At 43.0% G+C, this 19,552-nt stretch overlaps 4 protein-coding genes across 6 annotated transcripts; 3 read left to right on the top strand and 1 right to left on the bottom strand.

Annotated features, from left to right (window-relative positions):
- The first annotated feature begins 35 nt into the window (after positions 1-35).
- ugdh (UDP-glucose 6-dehydrogenase) lies at positions 36-4,279 on the top strand. Its single transcript, XM_003972157.3, has 12 exons — positions 36-293; positions 1,238-1,399; positions 1,621-1,722; positions 1,832-2,032; positions 2,101-2,298; positions 2,380-2,527; positions 2,610-2,704; positions 2,788-2,918; positions 3,153-3,292; positions 3,402-3,493; positions 3,575-3,685; positions 3,761-4,279. The coding sequence occupies exons 2-12, from the start codon at positions 1,238-1,240 to the stop codon at positions 3,869-3,871; spliced, it is 1,491 nt and encodes a 496-aa protein (XP_003972206.1). The 5' UTR covers positions 36-293; the 3' UTR covers positions 3,872-4,279.
- A 31-nt stretch (positions 4,280-4,310) lies between these two features.
- Positions 4,311-8,455, bottom strand: lias (lipoic acid synthetase). 2 transcript variants are annotated; one of them, XM_011612586.2, is made up of 12 exons: positions 8,295-8,455; positions 7,884-8,056; positions 7,275-7,368; positions 6,832-6,912; positions 6,510-6,666; positions 6,334-6,391; positions 6,116-6,244; positions 5,621-5,766; positions 5,482-5,552; positions 5,277-5,388; positions 5,034-5,130; positions 4,311-4,686 (listed from the first exon to the last, which is right to left on the bottom strand). In XM_011612586.2, exons 1-11 carry the CDS (start codon positions 8,376-8,378, stop codon positions 5,048-5,050), a joined length of 1,188 nt encoding a protein of 395 aa, XP_011610888.2. In that variant the 5' UTR covers positions 8,379-8,455; the 3' UTR covers positions 4,311-4,686; positions 5,034-5,047. The 2 variants fall into 2 exon arrangements, with proteins under 2 accessions (XP_011610888.2, XP_003972216.2); XM_003972167.3 differs by having other exon boundaries at positions 4,311-5,130.
- Positions 8,456-8,652: 197 nt separating this feature from the next.
- Positions 8,653-11,890, top strand: rpl9 (ribosomal protein L9). The gene is made up of 8 exons (XM_003972156.3): positions 8,653-8,739; positions 9,330-9,376; positions 9,478-9,593; positions 9,726-9,821; positions 9,977-10,109; positions 10,385-10,465; positions 10,868-10,994; positions 11,760-11,890. Exons 2-7 carry the CDS (start codon positions 9,331-9,333, stop codon positions 10,972-10,974), a joined length of 579 nt encoding a protein of 192 aa, XP_003972205.1. The 5' UTR covers positions 8,653-8,739; position 9,330; the 3' UTR covers positions 10,975-10,994; positions 11,760-11,890.
- A 780-nt stretch (positions 11,891-12,670) lies between these two features.
- rfc1 (replication factor C (activator 1) 1) lies at positions 12,671-19,414 on the top strand. 2 transcript variants are annotated; one of them, XM_011612585.2, is made up of 23 exons: positions 12,671-12,798; positions 13,178-13,318; positions 13,401-13,479; positions 13,696-13,812; positions 13,932-14,200; positions 14,279-14,335; positions 14,447-14,524; positions 14,601-14,951; positions 15,042-15,155; positions 15,220-15,399; positions 15,487-15,591; positions 15,747-16,170; positions 16,263-16,372; positions 16,505-16,619; positions 16,786-16,874; positions 17,202-17,339; positions 17,450-17,545; positions 17,643-17,896; positions 17,965-18,082; positions 18,152-18,297; positions 18,374-18,587; positions 18,708-18,887; positions 18,970-19,414. In XM_011612585.2, the coding sequence occupies exons 1-23, from the start codon at positions 12,793-12,795 to the stop codon at positions 19,057-19,059; spliced, it is 3,471 nt and encodes a 1,156-aa protein (XP_011610887.2). In that variant the 5' UTR covers positions 12,671-12,792; the 3' UTR covers positions 19,060-19,414. The 2 variants fall into 2 exon arrangements, with proteins under 2 accessions (XP_011610887.2, XP_003972215.2); XM_003972166.3 differs by having other exon boundaries at positions 16,260-16,372.
- The last annotated feature ends 138 nt before the right edge of the window (positions 19,415-19,552 follow it).

Raw genomic sequence — 19,552 nt, 5'->3', positions numbered from 1 at the left:
GTTTTATTCTGAAAAGCTCATACCGGAAGCGTGAGTTTGGGCCACTGGAGGTAAAAAAGGTTCCACCTTTTCCTTCTGACCAAAGTGTCCAAGATAGTTTAAATACAGCTGAAGAGTCCGACTAGTGTCACAGATGATCGGAGCCACTCCGGCGTGATTTCAGTGTTTTTATCCAGAAGAACAGAGCAGGAAGCTGTAAAACGCGAAACCGACATCTGCTGGTCCAGAAGCCTCCAGAGAAGCTAAATTAATCTTCGTCTTCCTGAAGTTCGGTGATTGTCGAGTTGGCAGAGGTGAAGTGTTCTGGTGAACGGTTGCTAAGCTAACTAGCTGCTGCTCGCAGACAGCCATTCATTTGTGTCCTGCGCCTAAAGGCTGGGTATCGATAATCGATTGGTTGTGGTGCTTTTGACGCCGAATCCGATTTTAGCGAGTGAAACGTGCTGCGGGTTAAAGAGACATAGGTGAGATGTTGGAGATGCATCAGAGTTTCTGGTGGACGTGGCGGAGCTGCGATGAAAGCTTCTTTATTCCCAGCAGGGGAAATAACGGTGCAAAAATCTGAGCTGTGACTCGCATTTCTGACAGACTTAGCAGATTTAAAGAACAAAAACTAAAGAATGTAGAAAAGATTTCGATACTACGAAGCGCTTTCGTCGAAGATTTGGACTTTTTGACACTGGTTTTAAAATTAAACTTTCATCAATCTCAGTAGTCATTAAGTTTGCTACAGGTTTCATCTTTGTTTGTCTCTGCTCTTTATTAACATTAGGAATGTAATTATCCAAAAGGAAGTGCTTTAAACTACTATAATAATCATTCCTGACCAGATATCGTATCATACTATATCAATATATTGGCCATAACCATCATTAATATGGTGTCTGTTTAAATTTGATGGATAGTCTTTATTCTGATGGATATCTTGAAAGTTTCTTCCTCAGGTCCAGATAGACAATCTGTTGTTCAAGTAAAGTAACAGTGTAAATCACTTCGGTTTGAGGGCAGGTGGCATTAATTACCTCCAGCCTCCCACGTTCAGGGCTAAAGTGGTAGAAAATGGGTAATGGATGGATGGTAAACAGAGTTATTAGCTTCTGGCAAGATTATCATCATTGCCGGTTAATGAGTAGCCCTAGCTATCAGTGGAGACGTATCTAGGGTTAAGGTAATCTAGATTATGTCCGGTCACAGTCCCGTCATTTGTCATTTTCTTAACCTTCTTCTGTATTTTCAGATGGTTCAGATCAAGAGAATATGCTGCATTGGCGCCGGGTATGTGGGAGGGCCCACGTGTAGCGTGATAGCTCAGATGTGTCCAGAAATCACAGTGACTGTTGTGGACGTCAACGAGTCTCGCATCAAAGCCTGGAATTCAGAAACTCTTCCCATATATGAGGTATTTCCGTCACCCCCCACCCCCCTGAACACAAACACGTAAGGCTGTAATGTCGGTTAGTGTTATAACACTGTGGGCCTGGAGGAGTTGCGTCATTGTGACTGGCGTAAAGGGCAGGCTCACTACGCACGTCCCTCAGGACTAATTTTTCACCCATTATGTGGTGTTTCTTGGACTGACACACCCTCCTTGTCTCATTTTCCATGTCTTCCCCACCCCAGCCAGGCCTGAAAGAGGTTGTTGAATCATGCAGAAACACCAATTTGTTTTTCTCTACGGACATAGACTCAGCCATCAGGGATGCAGACCTGGTCTTCATCTCTGTGAGTCCACCACTTCCTTCAGAGCACCTTCGAACGAACCAGCTCAATATTTATGGGTGTTTTACTGCATTAAAAAACTAATACACAAAGCAATTCGTAACCCCCACAGGTCAACACCCCAACAAAGACCTACGGGATGGGGAAGGGTCGCGCTGCCGACCTGAAGTTCATTGAGGCGTGTGCTCGACGGATCGTGGAGGTGTCTGATGGCTATAAGATCGTCACAGAGAAGAGCACGGTCCCAGTCAGAGCTGCTGAGAGCATTCGGCGGATATTTGATGCCAACACGAAGCCCAGCCTCAATTTACATGTAGGCCTGATTACAGCACAAGTAGTTATAGCTGTATGATCCTTTTTAAACTCATCCTGTGGCTTTAGGTTCTGTCCAACCCAGAGTTCCTTGCAGAGGGAACAGCGGTCAAAGACCTGAAAGAGCCAGACCGAGTCCTGATCGGTGGAGATGAGACGACCGAAGGGCAAGCGGCGATCAGAGCGTTGTGCGCCGTCTACGAGCACTGGGTCCCCAAAGAGCGAATCATCACCACCAACACGTGGTCATCAGAGCTTTCCAAACTGGTGAGACCTTCACTGTTATCCAGCATCACATCACACTTCCACCAAAGGAGCTGAAACCAAACTGTGTGTGTGTGTGTTTAGACAGCCAATGCTTTCCTGGCACAGCGAATCAGCAGCATCAACAGCATCAGCGCTCTGTGTGAGGCCACAGGGGCTGATGTGGAGGAGGTGGCCAAGGCCATTGGGATGGACCAGAGAATAGGCAGCAAGTTTCTTAAAGCCAGCGTAGGTGAGGAAAACCTGGGAAAGGTGTGAGCTAGGGGTAACTGGTACTGTCAGAACCTTCTGAGTTGATCCGTCTTCCCGCTCAGGTTTTGGTGGAAGCTGCTTCCAGAAGGATGTGCTGAATTTAGTCTACCTTTGTGAAGCCCTCAACCTGCCCGAGGTGGCCTCCTACTGGCAGCAGGTGAGACACTGCAGAGTGGACCTGTCTTCTGTTACCAGAACCAGTGCTGCATTCACTCCATTCTCCACCTTTCCTTTGTTCAGGTGATAGATATGAATGAGTACCAGAGGAGGCGGTTTGCCTGCAGGATTATTGATTGTCTCTTCAACACTGTCACAGGGAAAAAGATTGCCCTTCTGGGCTTCTCCTTCAAAAAAGACACAGGTGACACAAGGTTAGTCTCATTTTGGGTCATTATTCATTCCTCTCCCCTCCGTGGTTCTAGTAGCCTTCTGTTCCAGATGTTTGCACTGGAGGCCTCTGAAGCTGATTAATTATTGTTCAGGCTAAACATGCAAAGTCATTCTTGCTGATACTGGATTCCTTTTGCCCCACCTGTCCACACACTGCTGAACTGTGGCCCCAATATGAGCTGACAGAAGAGTGTGTCTTTGTGTTGCAACTCCAGGGAGTCTTCTAGTATCTACATTTCTAAATATCTGCTGGATGAAGGTGCCAAACTCTTCATCTATGACCCCAAAGTTGTAAAGGAGCAGATAGTTTACGACCTGTCCCAGCCGAACATCTCTGAGGACAACCCACAAAGAGGTGCGTTGGTGTCTGAACTCAAATGCAGAGCAACGAGAAATTACAGGGAGGAAATGCTCCTGGTTGTATTTGAGCCTTGAAAAACCTCCTGACGTTTTTCCCTTTCAAGTGTCAGAGCTGGTGACGGTCACCACGGACCCTTACGACGCCTGTCAGAGTGCACACGCGCTGGTGATCTGCACAGAGTGGGACATGTTTAAGGTTCGGCCTCACCTCTTATTGGGATATTTTATTTGGTGAATGTCATTACTTTGGCGTCACCGCCCAGTTTTTGCACCACAGGAACTGGATTATGAAAAGATCTACAAGAAGATGCTGAAGCCGGCGTTCATCTTTGATGGCCGCCGGCTGCTCGACCACCTGCATCCTCTCCTCCAGGAAATTGGCTTCCAGGTGAGGCGTCGCGTCTCTCAGGTATGGGCCACACATCCTCCACCCTTTATCACCGGCTTTGTTTCCCTTCTGCAGATCGAGACCATTGGAAAGAAAGTGACCCCGGCACGGATCCCCTACAACCCGGCCCCCGTGGGCCCCCGCGTCCCTCCCACTGAACCTCCAACCAAGAAAAGCAAAGCCTGAGAAACATCACAGCGCGCTCCTCTCAGGCATTTTATTCCACATGGAATCTTCCATGCGCACGGCTGAACTATTATGTAGACCAACCAAGTATGTTGATTGTGAGGAAATTGAGCATTTAATTCAAAACTGTGAATGATTCTATGATTGTTTTCCAAACGTTCTATCAATTTAGTTTTCAAATGTTGCAACAAGCACCATTTATCGGTCAAGCATTCCACGTGGACATGAATGTACGTTCTGGTCTATTTCAAATACTACACACTAGCAGTGTACTTTCTTACAGTATTTATGTAATCAGATTTTTTATACTATTTTAAATACATTTTTAATCATCGTATGTTATCATCCACTGGACCAGTGATTGTTTAATGAAAACCAATGCAATAAAAGGTGAAATATGTCCTTAAACCTAATCAGTGTAAGAGTAAAACTGGCAATGTGGGATGAATATAATACATTTATTTTAAAGATTTTTGTCTTACAATCTTCATTACATCATTAAAATTCCTGTTAAATACCTACAAAATGGACAGATATTAAAGGTGTTTGAGCCATAATTACAAGTCTTAAACAGGCTGAAACTACATCTGTCTCCCAGCAACACACAAAGTTCAGAGCAGGAAGGTTATGAGTTCTTTAACCTGGTGTCCAGTGACCTGGAGGGGAGGCAGCTGAGGGTTTTTAAAACCCTCAATCAGCACAGGGGGTGGTTAGACTGGTGCAGCTCCCCCTCTTTGATCCTTTCCCACAGGCATCACCAAAGAAACAGTCAAGGACTTGTGGACAGGAATGTTGTCTATTCAGTGTTTGAACATCTGTCAGGTACAACAGAACAGTAGCTGCAGTGAAACTTGTTTATTGTAAAAGCAAAATGTGAAATCTAGTTGTTATACTGCAAATGTGATGAATGTTAGCTATTGGGGGGGCTGTCAGTATAAATATCCCACTCCTGTCCCTGCATATCTTTTACATTTGATTATTAAAAACTCTCAATAAGGTGAGAGTTTTGTCTCAAATTGATGTATTGTTGCTGGATAAACATGAAAAAATCCTGCTAAAGGTTATCCATCGCAATTTAGTGTCTTTTAGAGCCTGTCACAATAAATTAGTGGTTGTTCAAGCAGCTGCTGCACAGATGTGAATCCATAATATGGAAAATCACCTGTGAGGTGCAACCTAAAGTGAGCGTGGTGCTTTTCCATCAGCCATCGCCTCTTCGGCCTTTTTCTCCTTGAGCAGATTCTTCAGAAAGAATTCGCCTGCCAACATTAAAAACACATTGAAATATTTTCTCAGACTTGTAAAGAAGCTCATTTGGGATTGTTTGAAACCATGACTCCAGACCTGACTACTGATTATTCTTAGACAGCTAATGGTAATGGTTTAAACTGGAGATCAAGTTTACCTGCTTTATAGGAGGACCGCACCAGTGGACCACTGGCCGTGTAAACAAAACCCATATCATTTCCAACTTTCTCCCAGTAGGAAAACCTCTCTGGAGTGATGTATTCTTCCACCTACACACAAACACAAAATTCACTACCTGCACATATTTTCACCAAAAAAACCACCTAACAAACCAGAAATCAAATCAACTGTAACCTGCTTACCTTTAGGTGGCGCTTGGTGGGTTGCATGTACTGGCCAAGTGTCAAACAGTCCACTCCAGCCTCTCGAAGCTCTGCAGTATTATAGCAGTAAAGTGAGAAAAATGATCTAAAAATTGAATATGCTACTGCGAACACACACCCATCAAGGTGTTTAATATCTGTTGGTCAGTTTCTCCCAGTCCTAACATGATGGAGGTCTTGCTGAGCAGAGTGGGTTTAACTTTTTTGGCGTGTTTCAGGACGCTCAGTGACTGGTCAAAGTTGGCTCTGGGGTCACGGACATGTCTGTAATTAGATTACAGTATAAAGTAAATTAAGTCCAGTAAATTACGGAGGTACCTGAACAATAGCTGCCAGGGAAGTGGCCCTCTCTTGTGATGAAAATGTACATGACTATCCTACTTCTGAATTGAATTTTAATTTTATTCACAGTCCAAATTTAAGATTATATGAAGACATAATTAGATTAAAAAATAATATATGAGCCTTTTTCCACTTCTTTTCTAAGTAATCATGTGATTCTCTTCTTCAGATGCCTTTTAAAAGCTGTTTAAAAAGAGAACAGGTCTATATTTTATCACATAAATCAAACATTTTAGGAAGTTGGTTCTTAACAACAGCAGGAAATAAGTACCTTTGTAGCTCGCGCACCGTCTCCACATTGTGCGCATACACGTCTAAACCTGACAGAGCGATCTTCTCTACAGCTACCAGGTCACCACGAAAATCAGGGGTCAGGCACTCGACCAAAATCTGAGGGCTCCTTGAAAAAGATGGTTAAAGTCAATATTTAGTCATTACTATCCCCAGTTTATTAAACACCCCATAACTAGGAGGGACTGGAGATCATACTTTTCCTTCAGAATTGAGACTGTTTTGGCAAAGTGCTCAGCCCCTCCATCCGCAACGTCTATGGAATTAAGAAAAAGGGGAATTTTAACAAGCAAATCAACAGAATCGTTCCTTACTTTGCTCTGAGTACCAGAGGATTCATATGTGGTGGACACAATGAGATAGGAGGCCATTACCGTCCCTGTCAACTGAGGTGAGAACAACGTAATCCAGACCCCAGGCGGCGATTGCCTTGGCTGTGTTGTAAGGCTCATCTGGGTCCAACGGTGAGGGTTGTCGAGCCGTCTTTACAGAACAGAACCTGCACCCACGGGTGCATGTGTCCCCCATCAGCTATAGAGGCAAAAAACACAAAATAAACATGATCAGCAGACAGAACATGTGCAAGCAGTCCATTTAGATCTAGATGGACCATTGACCAAAGTTACTGAAACGCAGCAACTTTTTTTATTAAAGGATGAAATGAATAATTACAACCGAAGGAAGAGTGCTGCCTACCATAATAGTGGCTGTAGCTGTGGAATATTCTCCTCCTCCCCAACACTCCCCAATGTTAGGACACCTGGCCTCCTCACACACCTGACGAATCAACAAACTCCGGATTGAATCGGTTATTTTTATGCACTTATTTCTTTAAGAAAAGTCTAGTCTGATGTTAAACTCATAATTATGATGCGTGGAATGAGAATAGCTGCGCTCCCTAAATGGCAATTTTATCAAAGATATAAAGAATTCTCTTTCAATGTGTAGAAAAGATGTAAATGTAGGAAATGATATTAAAAGTGTCAATATCCTTGACCTAAATATATGCAATTCCTTTCTTTATCAGGGAAATTGGGTGGAGAATAAACACTAAATAAAAAAGGAAGTCTTTGAACAATAATTTTCTCCATTATTTGTGACAAATTCTTGCGTCCTCTGTGGCTCTAGACTCAACTTACTGTGTGCAGATTTAGGCCTCTCAATGTGTTCTTTAGTCTGTTGTAGTTTTTTCCAATAGGGATCTCTGTTTTCAGCCATGGAGGAAGCCTCAGTCTGTCACAAGAACATCAGCAAGTTCAACAAAGCTCAACTAAAAACTTTCCATAACAGTTTGTCTATGTACAATCTGACACAAAGTTTGAGATGAAACAAAATGTCCTTTTGTAAAAATCTAATTATAGTAATGTGAATAAAAAAATCCTCAAAAATAACACCACCTTTTCAAATGCAACCAAAGTTATTAAAAGATGTTTCCATAGAGTGCACAAAGAATGTAAATTGCTCCTTATACACCACAATATTGATATTTAACCAAATCACCCCCATAAATGATCAGATGACTAATGAAAACTGGTCACTGAACGTACATATTTACAGATTCTAAAGCTACTGGTCACTGAACATACATATTTTCAGATTCTAAAGCTACTGGTCACTGAACATACATATTTTCAGATTCTAAAGCTAAATGCTGGTTAAGTTTGACGATCCTGGAGGTTATGGCTGGTAACTTGACTGAGTAACGGGATCATCATCTATCTGTTAATGATCATGAACTGTCTCTTCACCTCTCTCCCTTCTCCCTCTTCAGGTTGCCTCTGTATTCTGCCCACTTGCTTTTCTCAGCCAGGTCTCCAGAGATGAAGTCTTGCAGATGTGGCCCGTCTCCATCCAGATGTTTCCTCCTTTCAGCGCGTTCAGGCGCTGAGTTCACAGCAGTTGACAGACTGTTGGTATGAAACTGATAAAGAAGAGAAACTGGTGTAAAAGTCAATTTGAGCAATAATACACTATACAAGACTTTAAGGAATTTTTACGTGTTAACTCTTAATGCTACTTTGAAAACAACAAGCATCGTCACAAACGACGTAATGAGGCCCGTGACCAGGCTAACACCGTCTGTAGTCGCTGAGACATTAAGTAAAAGCTCCATGTCATCAACGGCCGAAAGTATTTTGCCAGTTAGTAAAAACACTCACCCGTGTGCTGTAGGTGTGAGTCAGCAACAGCTGGTTTGTGAAGAAACGACTAACAATGCTGCAGTTTTGCTTGAACAACGCCATGACTTTGGTCGACCAGCCACCGTCATCGGGGAGCAAAAGCCGAAATCGATTGCTTTTGTCTGGTGCTGTGTTCAAGTGCTGTCTACAGAGTTTGATTAACAATATTTGGACGGATTTTAGATTGTTGGATTACGACTGGCTTAATCAGACAATATTGCCTCATATAGTTGTATTTCCATAATCGAATGATTTTGATAGACGTGTTACAATACGCACAAAGACAAAACAGCGTTTACTGCAATCATTTCTAATTGAGTGACAAGGCTCGGCGGCTGTTTGCTTATGGCTGGCAGCAGCACGTACATCCGCTACTTGTGCGTGATGACGTCCTTTGCTCCTCCTTTCCTCTGCTACCGGCGAGGTGAGGATTGTCGCGAGTTTTGTCCCTGGGATTAATCTACTTCAATCTGACTTTAACAAACATGATTTTGACTTGTGTTTAAACCGAAATTAATACACCGCATAATATTTGATAACAGAGGCTATATTTGTCAGTGGCCGATGTATTAGATCGTGTTTTTCTACCGTTGATCCCACTCGTCTCAGTCCTGACGTGTTGGCTTTGGTTAATGAAGGCCGGACTCAAACATGCTTGATATATAAAAGTTGTGCATACGGTTATTATTGGTAACTTCGTCATTTAAGCTGTTACTTCGATTTCAGAAGGTTTTCCCCAGTTTCCTCCATCATTAAGTTGGTGGCTGTTTAAGTTCCTGTTGTAGCTTCATTAGCACTAGCTCCTACGCTAGTATAGCCTAGCTTAAAAGAATAACCTAATAAGTGTTTCGTTGACATGCATTATATTACAGTAACATTTATAGAATTCAGAATTTGACGTGTTGGGAGCACAGAAGTCCAGACAGCCTTCGCCTTCTCACAGCGCCAAATATTGTATTCAATGCTGTCACATTGAGTTGGAGATGATTAACATTGGTTGTTGGTGCGCTGCAGAATGAAGACTATTCTCAGCAGTCAGACTGTCGACATCCCCGACAAAGGTTGGTTTGATTTTCGGTCAGTTGGCAGCTCCATGATTTTTCTCGCATGAATCTTGAGCACAACCTGGTTTCTAACCTGCTGATGTGTTGTGTGCCAACAGTCGAGGTGAGGCTGAAGGGGCGTACGGTCATCGTCAAGGGGCCCCGCGGGAAACTCGTCAGGGAGTTCAACCACATCAACCTGGAGCTTTGCCTTCTGGGCAAGAAGCACAAAAAGGTATGAAATAAGAGTGACAAGCTTTGTGGTGGAGTTAAGTCATTGGAGGATCGACAAGCATTGACAATTACAGGTCGTGTCATTAGTAGTGTGTGATGATGTTTAATCTGAGTTCCTGCTGCTGGTCCTCAGCTTCGTGTGGACAAGTGGTGGGGCAACAGAAAGGAGCTGGCTACAGTTCGCACCATCTGCAGCCATGTCCAGAACATGATCAAGGGAGTCACTTTGGTGAGGCTTCATCTATTCTTTGACACCACGTTCTTTATGGTTCTTCTATAGCCGTTTATAAAGGGTTTTGTGTATTTTGTGCTCGTGCAGTGTTTCCAGACAGCCATTGTGTGTTTTTGTTATAACTTAAGTCTTTTCATTGTTTTTGACTATAGGGTTTCCGCTACAAAATGCGCTCCGTGTATGCCCATTTCCCCATCAATGTTGTCATCCAGGAAAATGGAAGTATAGTAGAAATCAGGAACTTTCTGGGAGAGAAGTACATCCGCCGTGTCCGAATGAGGCAGGGTAAGAGTGCAGGAATCTTGTCAGAACTGCAGTGTTCTCTGTTGCCAAAATCTGATCTCAGAAATGATAGTTGTTTTTTTTTTAATAAATTGCGACTGTCCTAATAATTTGGCTTTATTTAAATATTACCTTCATGGATCTACATTTGTTTTGTTTTTTTCCCCTTTTCCCTGCTCCTGGATATAATCTGAAATTGTATTCCTCCCTTGTGCTTAGTTCTGTTTTAATGTTGTACAGAGGTGTTGATGATTAAAAGTTTCAACCTTCTCATTTAGGTGTGAACTGTGCCGTATCTGCAGCCCAAAAGGATGAGCTGATCCTTGAGGGTAACGACATTGAGCTGGTGTCGAACTCAGGTAATTGTTTTATTTTTTTTATCTCCATTTAAGATTTGTAATATGCAACAAATCTGTCTGTTGTGACTGAAACCTGTGATCATATGAGAGAGGGGCATGTTTGGGTTACATGCAGGAATGTATGTTTGCATAAATTGTGATCTTGAGATACAATGACTTTACCACAATGGGACGACTCAACATTTTTGTGTGATAATCTGTTGCTTCTTCCTGGCGGGCTGTTTTCATCAGTCATATTTCTGGTACATGGACTAATCTTGGTAGCAGCTGAATGTTGCTTATTGGTGATCTGATTTTATTCAGTTTTGGGTTGGATTACTGAGTCTGTTTCAGTCTCTTTCATTTGAAAATCATGCTCTTTCTCTCCTTTTGTTGGTAATCATTTCAACTGTTCTGTTTCAGCTGCTCTTATCCAACAGGCCACCACAGTCAAAAATAAGGATATCAGGAAGTTCTTGGACGGTATTTATGTATCTGAGAAGGGAACTGTTGTGGACCCAGAACAGTAAAAGTGCATCAACACTCGCAGGTTAGACGGTGTTCTCCTAATTTTGATTTCCTCTGTTCATATAGGAAAATATTAGGTTTTGGTATTTGCTTATTCATAAGATGTGCAAGCATTCTCAGTAATAAAGGCACTAATGTGGCCAGAAGTAGAGGTTTTGGAGGCAAGATCCTGATTTTATAGTTCAAGTGTCTGTCAGACTTTGAATACTTGGATCTTTATGCAGTTATTTCCATATTTTCAGCCATATAAGCCCATATCATAACTTGGTAGCTTTAAAAAACTGTATTGTTGAGTCACACCTTTCGGAAACTTTTGAGGTATTGAACTATAGTCTGGATCACTCACTTATAAGAGACTCATAGTGTGACAGATCAGTTGTGGTGATCAGAGGCCAAAAGGTGTCTCAAAGATTTTAAGGTCTCAGATGTTCTCATTGATGCTGGGACAGAAGTTCTGTTCTGACTTTCCCATCAACTTGCAATGAAGTGTGACGGGTGAAGCTGAAAACTTAATTGCATGAAAATGGTAATTTAAAATGTGGTGTAGATTTAAGATAAATGCTTTTACACCAGGACCTCCGTTTATGAATTTCTGGAGATCGAGGATGGAGATTTGTGGGATTGTAGCAGTCATGCTTTCACCAGTATTCTATTTAGTTTGTTTTCTCGATAAGATGTCTCTTGTTTAGGTTCTGAATTTCTGATGCATATGTTTTAATCTTTGCGTTGATTGTCCTGCCTGAGATTACGTCTTTGTCTCAAACTTGTTTTTCTTCCTTTTTCGCAGCCACGATCCAACCGGCCACGTTGGTTAGAGAGGAGCGGATTACATCCAGACGACTATTGTAGTAAAGACGTTGAATAGATGTATCCCATGTCCCAGTTTGACCAATAAAATGACAGATTTTTCCAATTCAATTGCCTTTTTCTTTTAATTTTTAATGTGCTGCTTATAGTTTTGGCTGAACTTCTTTACTTATTGGAGATGAGAAACAAATTTACAACAAAGTGGGCCTGGAGTGTGTTTATTCACTTTATAATACAGATCTGCAAATGGTGAGGTTAAAAAATATATTGTTGTAAAATGGAATTAAATTTGGTGCCTACCCAAATTTTCCTAACTTTATATTTCAAAAATTCATTGGCAACAGTACTGATTTTTTTTAAATTTTGCAATTATGACTAACGTTTGTATCCAGAGCAATTTAAACATCTGAAATGGATCAGTACGTTTTTTCAAAAACATTGATATTGGAACTTTTCAAATGAGGAAACCTTGAACTTGGGTTTTATATTTTTTAAGTATTACGTGTCCATCAAAATAATCCATGGTGAATGTAATTTACAATATACATCTGTACATTCTGTGGTGACTTGTTCTTAAATTAAAATTAAAAATAGCTCGAATATTATGAAAATATGCCAAATCTGCTTGATTTTCTTTTAAAATAAATACTAATTAAAAGGCAAATGAATTACCGTGGCGTAATGAATAGATTTCATATGTTCATATAATATTCAATAGGATTCATATTTAATCGTAACATTTTTTAAATATCCTTTCATTCAGTTTCATATTTGTTTTTCCATGACTTTGCTGTTAGAGTTATTGTTACCAAGTTATATTGGAGATTTGTTAAGAGAAATCAGATTATTTAGAGTACCAACTGCGCGCACGCGGACTGACGTAATCACGTGCCGCTCATTTCGCGGTTTGCGTCATCTCTAGGCGACAAGAGAATTCTGCTTCGCGCCAAGCAGATGAAGGATTTCCAGTTTTTGACAACTGTTGTGACCCTAAACGGCGAAGAAACACCATCATGATGGTATGTTGCGTACTGCCATGGTTTATTTCTGCTGTGTACAAGATGTCCGTGGACACAAAGTGATTGAAACTCTTGTTTTGTGGCTGAATTTGCTGTTCCTCCCCATCAGTTGTTGGAGGTGCACACCGCGTTGGAAAGCGGTTAACTGCACTGTTAGCTACAGCTAAAGTTGGTAAAACCTCGACCTGCTGAGTTAATTTATCCGGCAATTATGTTAGTACATGATTAACAACTTTTGCTGCCTTATAATTTGATGCTTTGCTGAAATTACCCACAGTTCCTTGCAAACATTGTCACTCTTAACTCCGGATTAGTCACCGATTAAAACACTTTCTCTTGCAAACATAATTCAAGCAAACATCAATGTTTCTGGAAACAGGACATCAGACGGTTCTTCGTCCCGTCTTCGTCCAAGCCTGCAGCGCAGCGGTCGCCCCAAAACAGAGACGTCAAGACGGACAAGAAGAAGCTTCTCTCCTCGGATGACGATGCAAAAAAGAAAAATCAGAATGCATCCAAGGCAAGAGAATCCCCCTTTGATGATTTGATGATTGATATCTATCATTAGCTCCTTCATTAAAGTGTTGATTTTTTTTTCCCAGGTCGGAGGCTCAAAACCGCAGGAGAAACGCAGAAATAGTGGGAAAAAGAAGCGAAAGAAGATCGCTATTATAGATTCAGGTGTGGTGACTGTCTTAATGCAGCATTCATTTCTTTGTAACCTTGAATATTTACACCTGCTATTTACCAGCTCTGCTCAAATTAGGAAATTACCAGATAAAATGCTTTAAACCGGTGTCAATGAGTTGCCTTTAAATAATAATGCACAAATCATGTTATCAAAACTTATTTTCAATTCAAGGATTGAATGAGAAGCTTCTTTTTTATGTTGGTCAGACTCTGAGGATGAGGACCTGGTAAAGAAATCAAAAAAATCACCTAAAGGGAAACAGAAAGTGAGCAAGAAACAGTCCCCTCCTAGAAAAGATCCTGTGCAGTATGTCTCTGAAACAGGTGGGTTGAACTAGAGTTGATCTTAGCACGGACATTGAGTAACACAATCTGAATGGGATGCATGTTGATGAATCAGGTCGGAATCAGGTGATTTTTATTTACTTATTTTCCAACAATAGATTCGGACAGTGACACTTTTCACACCTTAAAAGAAGTCTCTAAAGGCAAGTCAACAAAGTCTGATGTCAATGGCCCTCAGAAGGGAGTCAAGATGGGGATGAAGTCTCCAGTCACACCTGCGAGTAAAGTCGCAACGTCCCCTGTCACTCCAAAGTCAACTCAACCTCCTCAACCAAAACAAACACCCACATCTGCCTTGGACTATTTTGGCAAAGGTACTGTTCAGCGCTCGGAGAAGAAACTCGTTGCCAGCGTCAAAAGAAAAGTGGTGAGTGTTGATTCATCATCTATGCTGCACTGATCTCACCATCAGCATAATAAAAAAATGTTCTCATCTACTCTTCAGCCAACTCAGGACAGCATTGAACTGATGAGTGATAAGCAAAGGGATGATGACATGGAGGTAAGATGTTCCCCTTCATTTATTCTTTTATGCATGTTTCAAGCAAACATGTAAAAAAAAGATTGTAAATAAACCTCATCATTGTGCTTTGATTTCCTTATTTGAACTCAGCTGGAAAAGCAGATCCATGAGGATGAGGAATTTGGCAGAACACTTGCGATGCTGGATGAGGAGCCTCAAGCAAAGAAGGTGATTAGAAGAATCCCAGAGACACAACTGTTACTGGTGGTTGCTGTTAAATTTGACTCCATCGCTCCTCCTTCAGGCTCGTCAAGGCTCTGAGGAGGAAACTGCCACATCTCACAAACAGAATTGCTCAGATTCTGCTGTTGAAAAACGGGGCAGTCTGGCAAAAAAAGGCCAGCGGATCAACACAACCCAGAATGCGAGCGGCCCGTCTCCAAAAAAGAGTCCAGCCCCAGTTAAAACCAGCTCTAAACTGGCAATGATGAAGAAAAGGGATGAATCGCCAGGGAGCAAAATGACCATTTCACCCAGAAAAATAAAGTTTTCTCCCAGGAAGGAGCCAATCATTTCATCAATCTCAGACAAGAAGGTCGCCCACAAAGCAGAAACTGAGTCAGCCTCAGTTAAGTTTTCTCCCAGAAAACAAGAGGTGAAAACATTTTATTTGTATAAAGGCAAACACGCAACCTTCACAAACCTGGAACGGCAAATTAAATGATTTCCCCTCACATGTGATCAGAGTACAACCACAAGTCCAGAAGATTCAGAGAAGAAGAAGGTCAATGCTACAGCTTATAGGAATTACCTCAACAGAGAGGGTCCCAGAGCTCTGGGATCAAAGGAAATCCCGCAGGTAACAGGACAACCCCTCGAGAGAACCTTCAGTTTGTTATTCGTATACTGACTGTGTTGTCCAGGGAGCAGAGAACTGCCTGGAGGGCTGCGTGTTCGTGCTGACCGGCGTCCTTGAGTCCATGGAGCGGGACGAGACCAAGTCCCTCATTGAGCGCTACGGAGGCAAGGTGACGGGCAACATCAGTAAGAGGACAACCTACCTGGTTCAGGGTAGAGACAGTGGAGTCTCCAAACTTGAGAAGGTGAAGAACGTTTCTGAGTCTGATCAGAGGCAAAATAACAATGAATGAAACTATTTGTATCTAACATGCAATTAACTCCATACACAGGCGGAGAGTTTGGGCACAAAGATCCTGGATGAGGACGGTCTGTTGGAGCTGATCAGAACCAAACCAGGAAAGAAATCCAAGTACGAGATCGCTGCCGAGGCTGAGGTTGGTGCTCGTACCATCCTGTCATCTGTTAAATTTTACTTTTTTTTCCCTTTAGGGGAAAAAGCACAAGTGTTTTATTAAGGTGTTATAGCTTGTTCTGTTGTTGTTACTGTGTTTTTTCCCCTCTCTGTATTCATAATTTTATTGGTATTTAGATCAAAGCCTCAAAGACCAGAACTCCCAGCAAAGCCTCCAAAAGCACCCCTACAGCCCAGAAGATCTCTCCTTCAAAAGGTAATTCCACATCTCCCCACACCCCCAGCCCATCAAAGACTAGCCTGGCCCAAGGCCACACAGCCAGGACAAGAGAGGCTCGAACGCCGTCTGGAAGGGGGTCAGCTCAGACCGTTCGCAGGGAACTGGGCCTCTCCTCCTCCAACACGTCTTCTTCACCCCCGGATACATCGGTCCCGCGACAGACAGGGGGGGAAGTGGCTCTGCTGTGGGTTGACAAGTACCGCCCGCGGTCTCTGAAGGCTGTGATCGGTCAGCAGGGAGAGCAGAGCTGTGCCAATAAGCTGCTCCGTTGGTTGCAGAACTGGCACCGGCACCACGCTGGAGGAGCTCTGAAGCCCCCCGGTACATGGACAGTTTAACTCAACGAGGGCATTATTATTTTTTTTTTTTTTTTTTTTTTAAATTAATTCATTATTCATCCATCTGTGTAGCAGCAAAGTTTGGAAAATTTGGAGGAAAAGATGACGGATCAGGATACAAAGCTGCTCTGCTATCTGGACCTCCGGGGGTGGGCAAGACCACCACAGCTTCCCTGGTCTGTGAGGTCAGTGCACAGCCTTCCAGTTTCACCAGCTTCTCTTTTCAGCTTGTTCCAGTCTGGTTTCACTGGCTTTTGAGTTGAACGGTTTTCTTTGAACTTTTCTCCTCTCACCGTTGTTGTCACGGCAACCAATAGGAGTTGGGCTTCAGCTATGTGGAGATGAATGCCAGCTGTACGCGCAGCAAGAACAATCTGAAGGATGTTGTTGCAGAATCAGTCAACAACACCAGCATTGAAAACTTCTACAAAGGTGATTTTGGTTGGATTAAATGTATGGACGGATGCCACTGTGGAATGTTTTCCTCTGCAAATGTCGTCAATCACAAGAAATTCTTACCGCATTTGGAAACTGCGACTATATTTTAGGATCTAAAGAAACCTTTGTGGTGTTTATAGCGGTGGTTTGTGGTTCGTAGGCACATCTCAGACGGTGAGCAACAAGCACGTGCTCATCATGGACGAGGTGGACGGCATGGCCGGCAATGAGGACCGCGGAGGAATCCAGGTAACCAATAAATCCTGCTCCGACAGACCTTTAAGCATGGATGTAATTCCAAAATAAAACAAAAAAAATCAGCTTTGTATGTTTTAATAAGCTCTGGAGTAGAAATATTCAGCTGTGAGTGGGAAAGTTGATTAAGATTAATGTAATTCCTCAGTTTTTTTTTTTCTTTCTTTTTTTCAAATACTTTTATGACCTTCAAACTTGAAGGACTGAAGTATCATTAAAGAAGTGAGCACCTGTACAGGAATATTCCAACTTGAAGCTTTTGTAGCATCACAAATGCAGATAAAATCTTGTCTTACTCCTCTGACCTTTCACCTCCTGTAGGAGTTAATTGGCCTGATCAAAAGTTCAAAGATTCCCATCATCTGCATGTGCAACGATCGCAACCACATGAAGATCCGGTCGTTGTCAAACTACTGTTTTGACCTGCGCTTCCAGAGACCACGAGTGGAACAGATAAAGGTCTGTACAGCATTTTCTTAGAGCAATGTGCTGAGACAGGTCTCATGTTGACTGCCTCTGTGTTGACCAGCTAGAAGCACTTTAGAGTTCACCTTTATCTCCTCCTTTAGGCAGCCATGATGTCCATCGCTTTCAAGGAGGGAATCAACATCCGGCCTCCGGCTCTTAATGAAATTATTCTGGCCTCCAATCAGGATGTGCGACAGGTAAAAAACGGAACCTTCGAGATCGAGTCATCGCATAGATGTTGCATCTTCACTCATCACCTTTGCCCCCCCCCTCCCCCCTCGCTGCTATCCTCAGGTGATGCACAACCTGAGCATGTGGTCGGCCACAGACAAGGTGATGTCATACGACCAGTGCAAGTCGGACGCTGCCAAGGCTCGCAAAGATATGAAAATGGGTCCATTCGACGTCTGCAGAAAGGTATTTGCTGCTGGAGAGGAAACTGCCCGCATGAGCCTCATCGACAAGTCCGACCTCTTCTTCCACGACTACTCGCTAGCGCCGCTCTTTGTCCAAGAAAACTACCTGAACGTTCGTCCAGCAGCTGCTGGGTACGAAACACCATCTGCAAGTTCCTTAAACGTGGGAGAGCTTTCTCCATTAAACCCTCTCATCACAGGGGTAACCTGAAGTCCCACCTGATGCTGCTCAGCAAGGCAGCTGACTCCATCTCTGATGGAGATCTGGTGGACAAACGGATCCGCTCGGGGCAGAACTGGTCGCTGCTGCCCACCCAGGTAACGCATCCTCACAACGTGAATTTAAGCTGATTATTACCGTGCTGACCTGCGTTTGTGTGCCGATAGGCCATCTATGCCAGTGTGCTGCCTGGGGAGCTCATGCGAGGATACATGAGCCAGTTCCCCAGTTTTCCGAGCTGGCTCGGCAAGAACTCCTCCGCTGGTAAACATTCCCGCATCGTGCAGGAGCTGGCCTCCCACATGAGTTTAAAGTTAGTACTTGTCAGCGGCTCCTTTTACACAACTGTTACTGATACAAATTGAAACCGGAGCGTTTGCTTGCTGTAGGACCATGAGCAGCAGGTCGGCGGTTAACCTGGACTACCTGCACTACCTGCGCCACGCGCTGCTGAGCCCGCTGCAGCGGCACGGAGCCGAGGGCGCCAGCGAAGCCGTGCAGATGCTGGATGACTACCACCTCATCAAGGAAGATGTGGACAGCATCATGGAGATCAGCGTTTGGGGTAATCAGCCCGACCTCTACTCCAAACTGGACCCTAAGGTCAGTAGATTTTACAACACAATAAAATGTTTTATATTCATCATTGAATTACTGAACTAGATCTAAGATGCTTCTAAGCCCAACAGACTAGTTCAGATTTTTACCTCCCAACATCTCCAGGTGAAGGCAGCATTCACGCGAGCTTACAATAAAGAAGTCCATCTGACGCCATACTCGCTGCTTGCGGTGAAGAAGAACCGTCGTGGTGGAGAGTCTGAAGTTGGAGGCGTGGACATGGACAACCAAGCGCATGAGTCTGAGGAGGATGGGGAGAACCTCCAAACTGACGCTATGATTAAAGTAAGAACAATCAAATCAGGAGGAGCACTGGCTTCTTTTTGCTGTTCATTGGTTGTAAAATATGACTTCATCCTTTCTGCAGCAGAAGAAGGTCAAAGTCGGCAAGCAGACAAAAGAGAAAGAAGATTCTGGGAAACCCAAAGGCAAGGCCAAAGCCAAGACCAAGAAGTAGACTGCGCTTCCACAGATTGAACAACCTCTATGCACTTCCTTCAATGAGTATCAGACTGTAGCGACGCAGGTCATGACCTCTGTAGCGAATCCTCAGTCCGTCACCGAGACGTGAGACACCTGGGAATCATCTTTCATCTTGTCTGTATAATGGCTACTGTCATCAGCTTCTGTCATCATTTATCATGTCTGGACATCTATTAATGTGTCCACAGTCGTCGGTGTCATTCAGGTGTGGAAGCTGTAAATACTTAGACCTAAAGCAAATCTGAGTTAGAATTGTATCATTTTTTACTGTTGCCCCTGTAAATTGCAGCTTTGTAACAGTTTCTGAATATTAATTGCTCAAAGTCTCATGTGTTTTTTTTCTGTTTAAATTTGAAATGCCTGAAAGTAGCTGTGCTTAGTTGTTTAGCTGTTAATAAGCTAAGGACGAGCTGGTGGGCTCAGGTATGTTCATGAGACGCTCTTGTAACCCCAGGGAGCTCCAAAAC

Source organism: Takifugu rubripes, chromosome 17 (genome assembly GCF_901000725.2).
Source record: "Takifugu rubripes chromosome 17, fTakRub1.2, whole genome shotgun sequence".
In the NCBI taxonomy this organism is placed as follows: Eukaryota; Metazoa; Chordata; class Actinopteri; order Tetraodontiformes; family Tetraodontidae; genus Takifugu; species Takifugu rubripes.
This window is presented reverse-complemented; position numbering and strand designations above follow the sequence as displayed.

What these genes read in the sequence shown, in the direction of transcription:
- rpl9 (XM_003972156.3), top strand. Translation starts at nt 9,331, where the DNA reads ATGAAGACTATTCTCAGCAGTCAGACTGTCGACATCCCCGACAAAG. An exon ending in TGTCGACATCCCCGACAAAG is followed by an intron (nt 9,377 to 9,477) that starts GTTGGTTTGATT and finishes GTGTGCCAACAG; the next exon opens with TCGAGGTGAGGCTGAAGGGG. An exon ending in CCGTGTCCGAATGAGGCAGG is followed by an intron (nt 10,110 to 10,384) that starts GTAAGAGTGCAG and finishes CTTCTCATTTAG; the next exon opens with GTGTGAACTGTGCCGTATCT.
- rfc1 (XM_003972166.3), top strand. An exon ending in GCAGTATGTCTCTGAAACAG is followed by an intron (nt 13,813 to 13,931) that starts GTGGGTTGAACT and finishes TTCCAACAATAG; the next exon opens with ATTCGGACAGTGACACTTTT. An exon ending in GGTCGCTGCTGCCCACCCAG is followed by an intron (nt 18,083 to 18,151) that starts GTAACGCATCCT and finishes GTGTGCCGATAG; the next exon opens with GCCATCTATGCCAGTGTGCT.
- ugdh (XM_003972157.3), top strand. Translation starts at nt 1,238, where the DNA reads ATGGTTCAGATCAAGAGAATATGCTGCATTGGCGCCGGGTATGTGGGA. An exon ending in AAACTCTTCCCATATATGAG is followed by an intron (nt 1,400 to 1,620) that starts GTATTTCCGTCA and finishes TCCCCACCCCAG; the next exon opens with CCAGGCCTGAAAGAGGTTGT. An exon ending in CAGACCTGGTCTTCATCTCT is followed by an intron (nt 1,723 to 1,831) that starts GTGAGTCCACCA and finishes TAACCCCCACAG; the next exon opens with GTCAACACCCCAACAAAGAC.
- lias (XM_003972167.3), bottom strand. Translation starts at nt 8,378, where the DNA reads ATGGCGTTGTTCAAGCAAAACTGCAGCATTGTTAGTCGTTTCTTCACA. An exon ending in CTCACACCTACAGCACACGG is followed by an intron (nt 8,057 to 8,294) that starts GTGAGTGTTTTT and finishes CTTCTTTATCAG; the next exon opens with TTTCATACCAACAGTCTGTC. An exon ending in GTCTCAATTCTGAAGGAAAA is followed by an intron (nt 6,245 to 6,333) that starts GTATGATCTCCA and finishes ATCTTTTTCAAG; the next exon opens with GAGCCCTCAGATTTTGGTCG.